The 13,782-nt window shown below is 38.6% G+C and overlaps 1 protein-coding gene across 1 annotated transcript in view; it reads left to right on the forward strand.

Annotated features, from left to right (window-relative positions):
- HAO2 (hydroxyacid oxidase 2) overlaps window positions 1-13,782 on the forward strand; it is a 222,316-nt gene that overhangs the window by 68,009 nt on the left and 140,525 nt on the right. Inside the window, exon 3 of the mRNA XM_060086833.1 lies at window positions 10,894-10,981. Coding sequence (XP_059942816.1) covers window positions 10,894-10,981 — 88 coding nt within the window. The remainder of the gene's footprint in view (window positions 1-10,893; window positions 10,982-13,782) is intronic.

Genomic DNA, 13,782 nt, shown 5'->3' on the forward strand with positions numbered 1-13,782 from the left:
AGAGGTAATAGGCAGTCTACCTGAAAAAGAATTCAGAATAATGATGGTAAAGATGTTCCAAAATCTTGGAAATAGAATAGACAAAATGCAAGAAACAGTTAACAAGGACCTAGAAGAACTAAAGATGAATCAAGCATCGATTAAAAACACAATACATGAAATAAAAAATACTCTAGATGGGATCAATAGCAGAATAACTGAGGCAGAAGAACGGATAAGTGAGGTGGAAGATAAAATAGTGGAAATAACTGCTGCAGAGCAAAATAAAGAAAAAAGAATGAAAAGAACAGAGGACAGTCTCAGAGACCTCTGGGACAACATTAAACGCACCAACATTCGAATTATAGGGGTTCCAGAAGAAGAAGAGAAAAAGAAAGGGACTGAGAAAATATTTGAAGAGATTATAGTTGAAAACTTCCCTAATATGGGAAAGGAAATAGTTAATCAAGTCTAGGAGGCACAGAGAGTCCCATACAGAATAAATCCAAGGAGAAATACGCCAAGACACATATTAATCAAACTGTCAAAAATTAAACACAAAGAAATCATATTAAAAGCAGCAAGGCAAAAACAACAAATAACACACAAGGGAATCCCCATCAGGATAACAGCTGATCTCTCAGCAGAAACTCTACAAGCCAGAAGGGAGTGGCAGGACATAATTAAAGTGATGAAGGAGAAAAACCTGCAACCAAGATTACTCTACCCAGCAAGGATCTCATTCAGATTTGATGGAGAAATTAAAACCTTTACAGACAAGCAAAAGCTGAGAGAGTTCAGCACCACCAAACCAGCTTTACAACAAATGCTAAAGGAACTTCTCTAGGCAAGAAACACAACAGAAGGAAAAGAACTACAATAACGAACCCAAAACAATTAAGAAAATGGGAATAGGAACATACATATCAATAATTACCTTAAATGTAAATGGACTAAATGCTCCCACCAAAAGACACAGACTGGCTGAATGGATACAAAAACAAGACACATATATATGCTGTCTACAAGAGACCCACTTCAGACCTAGAGACACATACAGACTGAAAGTAAGGGGATGGAAAAAGATATTCCATGCAAATGGAAACCAAAAGAAAGCTGGAGTAGCAATTCTCATATCAGACAAAATAGACTTTAAAATAAAGACTATTAGAAGAGACAAAGAAGGACACTACATAATGATCAAGGGATTGATCCAAGAAGAAGATATAACAATTGTAAATATTTATGCACCCAACATAGGAGCACCTCAATACATAAGGGAAATATTAACAGCCATAAAAGGAGAAATCGACAGTAACACAATCATAGTAGGGGACTTTAACACCCCACTTTCACCAATGGACAGGTCATCCAAAATGAAAATAAATAAGGAAACACAAGCTTTAAATGATACATTGAACAAGATGGACTTAATTGATATTTATAGGACATTTCATGCAAAAACAACAGAGTACACATTTTTCTCAAGTGCTCATGGAACATTCTCCAGGATAGATCATATCTTGGGTCACAAATCAAGCCTTGGTAAATTTAAGAAAATTGAAATTGTATCAAGTATCTTTTCCGACCACAATGCTATGAGACTAGATATCAATTACAGGAAAAGAGCTGTAAAACATACAAACACATGGAGGCTAAACAATACACTACTTAATAACGAAGTGATCACTGAAGAAATCAAAGAGGAAATTTAAAAATACCTAGAAACAAATGACAATGGAGACACGACGACCCAAAACCTATGGGATGCAGCAAAAGCAGTTCTAAGAGGGAAGTTTATGGCAATACAATCCCACCTTAAGAAACAGGAAACATCTCAAATAAACAACCTAACCTTGCACCTAAAGCAATTAGAGAAAGAAGAACAAAAACATCCCAAAGTTAGCAGAAGGAAAGAAATCATAAAAATCAGATCAGAAATAAATGAAAAAGAAATGAAGGAAACGATAGCAAAGATCAATAAAACTAAAAGCTGGTTCTTTGAGAAGATAAACAAAATTGATAAACCATTAGCCAGACTCATCAAGAAAAAAAGGGAGAAGACTCAAATCAATAGAATTAGAAATGAAAAAGGAGAAGTAACAACTGACACTGCAGAAATACAAAAGATCATGAGAGATTACTATAAGCAACTCTATGCCAATAAAATGGACAATCTGGAAGAAATGGACAAATTCTTAGAAATGCACAACCTGCCAAGACTGAATCAGGAAGAAATAGACAATATGAACAGACCAATCACAAGCACTGAAATTGAAACTGTGATCAAAAATCTTCCGACAAACAAAAGCCCAGGACCAGATGGCTTCACAGGCGAATTCTATCAAGCATTTAGAGAAGAGCTAACACCTATCCTTCTCAAACTCTTCCAAAATATAGCAGAGGGAGGAACACTCCCAAACTCATTCTACGAGGCCACCATCACCTTGATACCAAAACCAGACAAGGATGTCACAAAGAAAGAAAACTACAGGCCAATATCACTGATGAACATAGATGCAAAAATCCTCAACAAAATACTAGCAAACAGAATCCAACAGCACATTAAAAGGATCATACACCATGATCAAGTGGGGTTTATTCTAGGAATGCAAGGATTCTTCAATATACGCAAATCAATCAACGTGATACACCATATTAACAAACTGAAGGAGAAAAACCATATGATCATCTCAATAGATGCAGAGAAAGCTTTTGACAAAATTCAACACCCATTTATGATAAAAACCCTGCAGAAAGTAGGCATAGAGGGAACTTTCCTCAACATAATAAAGGCCATATATGACAAACCCACAGCCAACATCGTCCTCAATGGTGAAAAATTGAAACCATTTCCACTAAGATCAGGAACAAGACAAGGTTGCCCACTCTCACCACTCTTATTCAACATAGTTTTGGAAGTTTTAGCCACAGCAATCAGAGAAGAAAAGGAAATAAAAGGAATCCAAATGGGAAAAGAAGAAGTAAAGCTGTCACTGTTTGCAGATGACATGATACTATACATAGAGAATCCTAAAGATGCTACCAGAAAACTACTAGAGTTAATCAATGAATTTGGTAAAGTTGCAGGATACAAAATTAATGCACAGAAATCTCTGGCATTCCTATATACTAATGATGAAAAATCTGAAAGTGAAATCAAGGAAACACTCCCATTTACCATTGCAACAAAAAGAATAAAATATCTAGGAATAAACCTACCTAAGGAGACAAAAGACCTGTATGCAGAAAATTATAAGACACTGATGAAAGAAATTAAAGATGATACAAATAGATGGAGAGATGTACCATGTTCTTGGATTGGAAGAATCAACATTGTGAAAATGACTCTACTACCCAAAGCAATCTACAGATTCAATGCAATCCCTATCAAACTACCAATGGCATTTTTCACAGAACTAGAACAAAAAATTTCACAATTTGTATGGAAACACAAAAGACCCCGAATAGCCAAAGCAATCTTGAGAACGAAAAATGGAGCTGGAGGAATCAGGCTCCCTGACTTCAGACTATACTACAAGGCTACAGTAATCAAGACAGTATGGTACTGGCACAAAAACAGAAAGATAGATCAATGGAACAGGATAGAAAGCCCAGAGATAAACCCACGGACATATGGTCACCTTATCTTTGATAAAGGAGGCAGGAATGTACAGTGGAGAAAGGACAGTCTCTTCAATAAGTGGTGCTGGGAAAACTGGACAGGGACATGTAAAAGTATGAGATTAGATCACTCCCTAACACCATACACAAAAATAAGCTCAAAATGGATTAAAGACCTAAATGTAAGGCCAGACACTATCAAACTCCTAGAGGAAAATATAGGCAGAACACTCTATGACATAAATCACAGCAAGATCCTTTTTGACCCACCTCCTACAGAAATGGAAATAAAGACAAAAATAAACACATGGGACCTAATGAAACTTAAAAGCTTTTGCACAGCAAAGGAAACCATAAACAAGACCAAAAGACAACCCTCAGAATGGGAGAAAATATTTGCAAATGAAGCAACTGACAAAGGATTAATCTCCAAAATTTATAAGCAGCTCATGCAGCTCAATAGCAAAAAAACAAACAACCCAATCCAAAAATGGGCAGAAGACCTAAATAGACATTTCTCCACAGAAGATATACAGACAGCCAACAAACACATGAAAGGATGCTCAACATCTTTACTCATTAGAGAAATGCAAATCAAAACTACAATGAGATATCATCTCACACCAGTCTGAATGGCCATCATCAAAAAATCTAGAAACAATAAATGCTGGAGAGGGTGTGGAAAAAAGGGAACACTCTTGCACTGCTGGTGGGAATGTGAATTGGTACAGCCACTATGGAGAACGGTATGGAGGTTCCTTAAAAAACTACAAATAGAACTACCATATGACCCAGCAATCCCACTACTGGGCATATACCCTGAGAAAACCATAATTCAAAAAGAGACATGTACCAAAATGTTCATAGCAGCCCTATTTACAATAGCCCGGAGATGGAAACAACCTAAGTGTCCATCATCGGATGAATGGGTAAAGAAGATGTGGCACATATATACAATGGAATATTACTCAGCCATAAAAAGAAACGAAATTGAGCTATTTGTAATGAGGTGGATGGACCTAGAGTCTGTCATACAGAGTGAAGTAAGTCAGAAAGAGAAAGACAAATACTGTATGCTGACACATATATATGGAATTTAAGAAAAAAAATGTCATCAAGAACATAGGAGTAAGACAGGAATAAAGACACAGACCTACTAGAGCATGGACTTGAGGATATGGGGAGGGGGAAGGGTAAGCTGTGACAAAGTGAAAGAGCGGCATGGACATATATACACTACCAAACATAAGGTAGATAGCTAGTGGGAAGCAGCCGCATAGCACAGGGAGATCAGCTCGGTTCTTTGTGACCGCCTGGAGGGGTCGGATAGGGAGGGTGGGAGGGAGACGCAAAAGGGAGGGGATATGGGAACATATGTATATGTATAACTGATTAAATTTGTAAAATAAAAAAAAATAAATTAAAAAAAAAAGAATAATGAAAAGCAAACTCTTACTCTATGTGGCAGACACTGTTTTAAGCTCTTTCAGTATATTAACTCATTTAATTTTCACGTCAACCTGATGAAGTAGTTACAAGCATTATTCTCCTTTTTTAGGTGAGGAAACTGGAGCAGAGGCAGTTCCTGCTTTAACCACTGCTTTCCCTGCCTCTTATAAATTACCAGTAGGATGATCACTGTGTAATATAATAGCAGGGCCCAGCTCACACATACTTTGTTTGGTTTTGCTTTTAATTATTGTTACCACTTGTTCTTAGGTACCTTGCGCCATCTTGGAGAAATTATTTGAAACTAGTGCCTGGTCAGAGCATTGCTTCTTTCCTGGCATAGTGGGGGATTCGGGATGGTGAGCTGCAGAGCTGCCAAGCTCCCTGCGCTGGGCTTTGCATTCCACAATTGGAATTGTGTGCCCAGGTGTTTCTTACTTGGGCACTCTACAGGGTAAGGCTTCTAAGTACATACGCCCTTTGACCAGAAGACATGAAATTTAATTATTATACTCCACAATTCTCATCATGTAATTATTGCATATCTTTATATTGTATTAAAGAATTCCCATTTCTTGAATGTTATTGTGTGTTTATTAAGAACAAAACATGGTGAGTGCTGTCAGGGGTACAGTGATGAATAAGAAAAGGACTCTGACCTCATTTACAGTGCTCTGGGGTAGGCAGAGTATATGCAAATAATCGTAATGACCAAAATATGTTCTTCCAGAACCAATTCTGTTGTGGTGACACAATTTTTGGAACGTTCAACAAATTCAATTCAATAAACATTTATTGAGTATCTACTATGTGCCAGGTGCTGTGATAGATTCTGAGGATGCAAAGGTGAAAAAACTTTTGTTCCTGTCACCATCTGTAGTTACTCTAGTTTGAAGCTGTGTGAACACACTCTAGGGAAGCCAGAGGAGGGAAGGAATAATTCTGCCTGGTGTGGGGCTAAGAGGAAGGCTTTCTAGAGGGAGCAGCAGTTGAACTGGACCTTGAAAGTTTTATGGGACATCACTGGACTAGAAGGGACACTTTTAGGACAGGAAAAGGTGAGCAAATCCACAGAGGCACAGGAGAGTACAGTGTGCTTGGTTAGTGCTCTCTACGAGGCTGTTTTAATAGCTGTAGTACATTGTTTGGACTTTACCTTGTGCAGTGGTGGGAAGGGGCTGGGGAATCAGATAATAAATTGGGCAATCAGTTCCTGAAATAGTCAGTACTGAACTTAGTTAGATTCTGGCGACTACATTGAAAAGCATAACAGATTTTAGAGTTGAAGGGCCAGGCTTGAATCCCAATGTGTCGATTATAAGCCATGTGACCTTGACCAGCTTATTTAACCTCAGCTGTAAGAGGAGGCTAATAAGTATATCAGCCTTACAAGGTCATTATGAGAACAGAAGGAGACATTAGAGAAAAAATGGTTTCTATACTGTTAAGCACTGTGTAAATGTTAATTAATAATATTGTTATTTGGTGCCAGAAAAAGGGAGATGCTGGGAAAGCGTCCGTTTGTTTAATATCTTCTCTCTGTGTTGTAGAGAATTCTTGGTTTTTCAGCAGTGTAAACGCTAATGGTTTGCTTTCCACGTGCCATGAAAACCGTTTTTAGATGTGATGCTTCTAAACTTGGTATACAGCCTCACACAAACGAGGGCAAAAGGAAACTAGCATTTTCTGAGCACTGTCCTGTGCCAAACACTTGGCAAACATCGTCTCGTTTAATCTTCACTGTAACACTTTGAGGTAGTTATTATCCCCATTCTACAGATTAGGAAATCAACATTGAGAGTTAATTTGTCCAGATTAATTAGGAAGTGGCAGACCTTGGACTTGAAAGTCTTATCTATGCTATCATGCTTGTTGTGCCTCACTGTGCTGTCCCACAGAGAGCAAGGTGGGCGAAGGGCTGTCTTAGCCCCCAGTGGCCTTCCAGTTTCCAGCTCCAATTCACTTGACATCTTGATATCCTTACAACTATCTCCTTCTTTATTTAAACTAGCTGGTCCTGCAATCAAATAGCCTCGATCAAACAAGCACACAGTAAATTCTTGCAGAATGACTGGCTAATTGGTGTATCTTTTATCACTTCTCTAGATGTTTTCACCCTGAGCACCACCTACTACACTGTATTGATTTCACTGTATTCTTTGGTCTGCCGTTTGGTTCTGGGACCATTGTTCTGGAAGAGTGAATAAACAATGCTTTAGAAATTACTCACCAAAGAGAGATGAAAAGATACTGGAACAGAGGTATTGATAAAACGTTCATGGGAGTGAGGCTATTTTAGATGGTCTGAATACCTGTGAATGAATTATATAATGCCTCTAAAATCTGTATGATGATTTATTTCAATGTATTGTAAAATTTAATTCTGTTATAGGTTAGGATTTTCGGTTCCACTTTTAATAATAACAAAAAGCCTTTTATATAAGTAGAAAGGGCACACACTGAAAAGCAAAGAACAGTCTTTCTTGTTGACTAGCAGTGACATATTTCCTTAGAGGAAAAATCCTGCAGCAGACTTTGAGTGTCAGGAAGAAGAATAATTTATGACCTTAATACTGTAGCTGAAAAGAACAGTTAACCATTCCTTTTTGAAGCAGAGTATGGAAAGAGGGAAAGGCTTAGGTTTAAGAGGTTAACTCATCTTTGTTTTTAACTCTTATTTTTTTTTAATCTTGCTCCAAATTTTATTAGCCTTTTAAAATGTGAACTTATGCTAATATAAGTAAATCTGTAGTTCTGCTGCTTAATGAAAGTTCTATTTTGTGAAGGGAAAGCCTATCATTGTGAAAGTGGGCTAAGGGGATCCAGAGGGTTTGAATATTGAGGCTGCAAACCAGGCAGCTGCATTCATAGTCAGTACCTGGGCTGAAAAGGAGCATCACCTTTGGAATGTTGACCAAATAAAATAATGGCAGACATCGCAGTACCAAAATGGAAAATCCAACACACTGACTTTATTTCCAGTGTGAATTTTGAGTCAATGGAACCCTTGCCAGTGGTGGAGAAACGGAAAGAGCATTGAACCTGGAGGCAGAGGACTGGGTTGCCTGTGTTGCTGCCACCTGTTTGCTGCGTGGGCTTGTGCAAACCATTTAACTTCTCTGAGCTCAGTTTTTTCACTGATAAAATAGTGATGATAGGAGAAAGGTCCTTGGAAAGTCTTCATTTTCTAGGAGCGTGAGGCTGAATCTTCTAGAGAGGTTATGGACAGGATTAATAAAATCCCATATTTGACCACGACTATCATAGTGCCTGGAGCAAAGTGAGCACTCCAACACTGCTTGCTACCTTCCTCATTCCTTCCCTCAGTGCTGAGCACTGACAAGACCACAGCAAGTCCCTGTTAACCGAGAATAACATGTTCAACAGCATCTGCTGCTCTGCCTTAGCCCCGCCACCGGTTTTCTGTTGGTGGGTAGCAGAAGGTATGATGCTACCTGAGCATATAATCCATGTCTCCTGGGACTTAAGCACTTGGGGAGCAACTGATTCTTCTCCATATTTGGGTTTCAAAATAAAACTTCTAAACTAGATAGAGGTCTAATTTAAAACTGGAATGATCAAGTGGTTCAAATGATCAGTGTCTGCTATTTACAATAGCCAAGACATGGAAACAACCTAAATACCCATCAACAGACGATTGGCTTAAGAAGATGTGTGTGTGTGTGTGTGTGTGTGTATGGAATATTACTCATTTGTAAAAAAGAATGAAATACTGCCATTTGCAGCAACACGGATGGGCCTAGAGAATATTATACTTAGTGAAGTGTCAGAGAGAAAGATAAATATTGCAATACTATATGATATCACTTATATGTAGAATCTAAAAATAGTACAAACGAATCTCTATACAAGACAGAAGCAGACTCACAGACATAGAAAATAAACCTATGGTTACCAAAGGGGAGAGGGAGGGAGGGAGAGAGGGAGGGACAAATTGGGAGTATAGGATTAATAGAGACAAACTACTATACATAAAATAGATAAGCAACAGGGATTTACTATGTATAGCACACGGAATTATATTCAATATCTTGTAATAACCTATAATGGAATATAATATGAAAAAAATAAATGAGTCACTTTGCTGTATGTCTAAAATTAACAATCTTTTAAATCAACTATACTTCAATAAGAAAAAAATTGATCAGTGTTTGAGAAAGAAAAGTCAGCTTCCACAGAAATACTTAGAAAAGGAGGCACTAGCAAGGATGAGCTGTGGGCTGGAGGGTGTCAGTCTGCAGGTGGGGTGCGGAGGTGGGGGCCAGAAGAAGAGAAGGATGCCTCGACATTCCTTCATCGACTGCAAATTGCTCTGCCAGGGAGGATTCCCCACTTGGGATCAATAAGCTGTTCTCAGCTGATACTCTTTAAAGCCTAGAAAAGTGTGGAAGCAATCATACCGTGGGGGAGTTTCCACGTGGCCCCAGGCGTGCTGAGGTAGAAGAATGAAAGCTGCCCTAGAGAGCTCAAGAGAGAGGAAGGGAAACAGCTGTGAGCATCTCTGGACAGAAGAAACCTGTGATAGACGCACACACAGTGAGAAAGAGAAAGGGAGCAGGGAGACAGGGCAGCAGGAAACAGCACATTTCCATTCATTTCATCTTGAAAACATAATGGTCTTAAAAAAAAAAATTCAGGAACTGGTTTGTCCTGTATGAAAATTTGTTTTTAGCAAGTGAGTAAACAAGTCAGGTTTTAACTTAAAAAATATAATTCTCTCCTGTTCACTGTCTCATCAATGTAGGCTTCATAGTCCATAGTAAAGCTACAGAGTTTAATACTGTAGTAGATAGTAGAGTTTAACACTGCATGTGCTGAATTTAACTTGTGACTAGTTTAGGATTGGATGAAACTGGACAGATCCAAAGATGGAAATGTGGTCTTTATTGCTTCTTCTTTCACGTGGGCTGGACGACTGTTGGTCTGTAAAGTAACCAAGATGATAGGAACATATGTTGGGAAACTAAATTAAAAGAAATGTGGAAAAGGGGGAGGTGGCTACCACCTATTATGCTGTGCATCTCAATCTTCCTGAGTCTTTGTTTCCTCATCTGATAAATTAGGATAATAATGCCCATGGGCTTGTGTAAATAAGATTATACAGCTCATATAAGAGGGCTTGACCTATAGGAGTAGATAATGGATGCATCAATGTTGGTTCACTTTCTCTGGCAGAGCACCACGTTCTCTGGTGAAGCATTTGTTGACTGACATGCAGAACTGCGTTTCATGTCACCTAAGGCAAATGGGGTGTTGGTGACTGAGTTTAAGTTTTCTTTTCCTCAACCTCCAGGGACAAGAGTTAAGTTAGGAGGGTGGATATTTCGTGTTTCTTGCTATGTCAGAGAGTTGCTGGGGGCGGGGGGAGCGGTTGGGGAGCGGGGAGGGTGATGGCTTTCTCTGTTAATCATACACTAGGTGGTTGCCAAGCAGCTGAAACAGCTACATTTTCTGGCATGGTTTACTTCATTGCTGGCCTATAGAGAGGTAGCCTTAGAGAGGTTCCCAGAAGAAACTCAACAGTAAGTGTCCACTCCTCTTGGATACCCTGCTAAGCACTTTCAAATGCAATACCCCATTTGCTTCTCAGACTTACTCTAGGAAGTAACATCCCCACTTTAAGGAAGGGAGATCACAACTGAGAGAGATTGATTTGCCTGCAGACTTATTACAATCAGCACCCGTACCCTGAGGCTAGAGCTAAATATTGAGCCTGAGATCCTTGTGAGCTGGTAGAAGGGGAAGGAGAGAAGAAAAAGGACCAAGTCTGTCAGTATTGATTTAAACTCCTCATTGCTTCTGTTGTGCACCTCTCTGCAGTGTTCTCAGGCAACCTCTGGAGGAATCCAGCACACGCGGAATATCTCCAGCCACCCCACAGCACATCCCCAGAGCTTCAGCTCAAGAGGTAAGCCGCAGCCCACTCTGCATGCCACTGCAGACGGCTACTCACGAAAGGGACTGTTTCAGAGTTAACTTCATTTCATTGATGAGTTTCATTTCATTGTCAAACAGACTTGCCTAGGTTGTCCACGAACACTCCTTCAGGGAGGAGCCAAGTTGTGGGGTGATTTATAGGGAGGTTGTTACTTTACATTATTGCTATTCTTACAGTGATGAAAGAAACCACCACTTCTTAAACATTTGCTGCCTGTGGACCAGCATTTCACATATATCCTCTCTTTTAATTCTGACAACAACTCAATGAAGTAAATATTATCATTCTCATTTTATAGACAAAAAAATTCAAGGAGGTTAAAGAGGCTTGCTGAAGGTCACAATAAGTGACAAAGCAGCGATGCACAATGCCCCCTTTTTTTTTTTTTTTTTTTTTTTTTTGCGGTACGCGGGCCTCTCACTGCTGTGGCCTCTCCCATTGCAGAGCACAGGCTCTGGACACGCAGGCTCAGTGGCCATGGCTCACGGGCCCAGCTGCTCCGCGGCATGTGGGATCCTCCCGGACCAGGGACGAACCCGTGTCCCCTACATCGGGAGGCAGACTCTCAACCACTGCGCCACCAGGGAAGCCCTATGCCCTCTTTTTAATGCTCAAGAATGTGGTCTTTCCACCTCACCATAGTCTCTCAAATAATTATTCTTTACATTGAAATGAGGCGTGAAGACTGGGCTCTGGGATTTCAAGACTGCAGCACTCCTAAATGAAGTTCGTCCTCTATAAAGTTAACTTCCATCCCCTAAACCTTTACACTGAGTTAAATTAATGGATCAAAGATAGGAAAGATGATCTCTGTCCCTTTCAAGGCATCTCACAAGTTTATGATTCTGAAACCAAGGTACTCCCGCTGGATTTAGCTTTGAATTGTTCCTCACACTCCACCATGGATGCTCACAAGATTGTTGACCCTTTCTTCCTAATGTTTCCTGTATTCATTCCTTGTCATCTAATTGCACTGTCACCACTCTCCTGTATTATTTCAATAATTTCCTAACTTCTCCTTGCCTCCAGGCTTTTCCCATTCTAAATCTTGCTCCTAGATCAGTCTTCCCAGAGTCATTTTGTAAATGTCAGTTCCCATTCAGAAACATTCCATTGGTATGATGCATCCATTTAGGCTGATGTTGGAGAAGAACAGTTAATGACATGATATGGAAAAAATGATCACAGTATGTTATTAAGTGAAAAAAAAAGTTACAAAATACACCCAGTGTTACTATGGGTGATCTATGTGTGGTGGAATCATGGATGACTTTATTTTCTTTTTGCTTATTCAGAGCTCTTAAATTTTTTGCAATAAACATTATTCTTATAATAAGATAAAAAACTAGAAGTTACAGTAAAAAATAATGAAAAGGTATTCAGGATAGTGTAAAAGAGAACAATAATGAGATTCTATTCCATTTTTTTAAATTGAATATATTTGACATAACATTGTGTAAATTTAAGGTGTACAACATGTTACTTTGATACATTTACATATTGAAATATGATTGCCTTTGTAGTTATATTTATCACATTACATAATTATAGTACAGTATTGTCTATTCAGGATACTGTAAAAGAGAACAATGATGAGATGCTATTCCATTTTTAAAAATTGAATATATTTGACATAACATTGTGTAAATTTAAAACATGATACTTTGATACATTTATGTATTGTAGTATGATTGCCTTTGTAGCTATATTTATCATTACATAATTATAGTACAATATTGTTGTCTATATTCATTATACTTGCATTTGATCACTATGGCTTATTTGCTACTCACTGTAAGTTTGTACCCTTAAACAACATCAATCTTATCTCACAAGATTCCATTTTTTTTACCATTCAATTAGCAAAAAAAGTAAAAGAGTTATAATAGCCTGTGTTTCCAGGGGTGTGGGAACGGGCATGCTCATGCACTGTAGGTGGGGAAGTAAACTGATACAATTTTTGTGGAAGATAATGTGCAGGATTCATCAAAGTGAAAAATTTGCATATGCTTTTACCCAACAACTCTAATTTTAGGAATCAATCATATAGAAAGACAGTTCTCAAAGTTTGAGCTAGGCCAACAACAGCAGCATCACCTGAGCAAATTTTCAGGTGCAACCCCTAAGCTACTAAATCAGAAACTATGGGAGTGACATCCAGGATCTGTGGTTCAACAAATCACCTGGAGAGGTGATTCTGATGCATGTTGAGATTTTAGAGCCACTACAAGAAATACCCTTCCTAAGGAGGTACCTTTGTGTGAACAAAGGCACAAGGGTTACTGTACAATGATATACATTACTACCTTATTTGTAATGTTGTAAAATTAAAAACAACCTATGGGGACTTCCCTGGTGGTCCAGTGGTTAAGACTTCGCCTTCCAATGCAGGGGGTGCAGGTTCGATCCCTGGTCAGGGAGCTAAGATCCCATATGCCTCGGAGTCAAAAAACCAAAACATAGAACAGAAACGATATTGTAACAAATTCAATAAAGACTTTAAAAATGGTCCACATCAAAAAAAATCTTTAAAAAGCAAACAAAAAACAACTTATGTATTCAGTAGGGAAATTGCTAAATAGGTTCTATTAATTTATCCTGTGAAATACTTATGCATTGGTTAAGGAGAAAAAGTATTAGCATGGAAAGATCATTAGTACATATGGCTTAATTTTTTTAAAAAGTATTGGGTTGGACAAAAAGCTCATTCGGGTTTTTCCATAAGATCTTACAGAAAAACCTGAATGAATTTTTTAGCCAACCCAATAATT

The sequence above is a fragment of the Mesoplodon densirostris genome, chromosome 2, assembly GCF_025265405.1.
Source record: "Mesoplodon densirostris isolate mMesDen1 chromosome 2, mMesDen1 primary haplotype, whole genome shotgun sequence".
Classification (NCBI taxonomy): domain Eukaryota; kingdom Metazoa; phylum Chordata; class Mammalia; order Artiodactyla; family Ziphiidae; genus Mesoplodon; species Mesoplodon densirostris.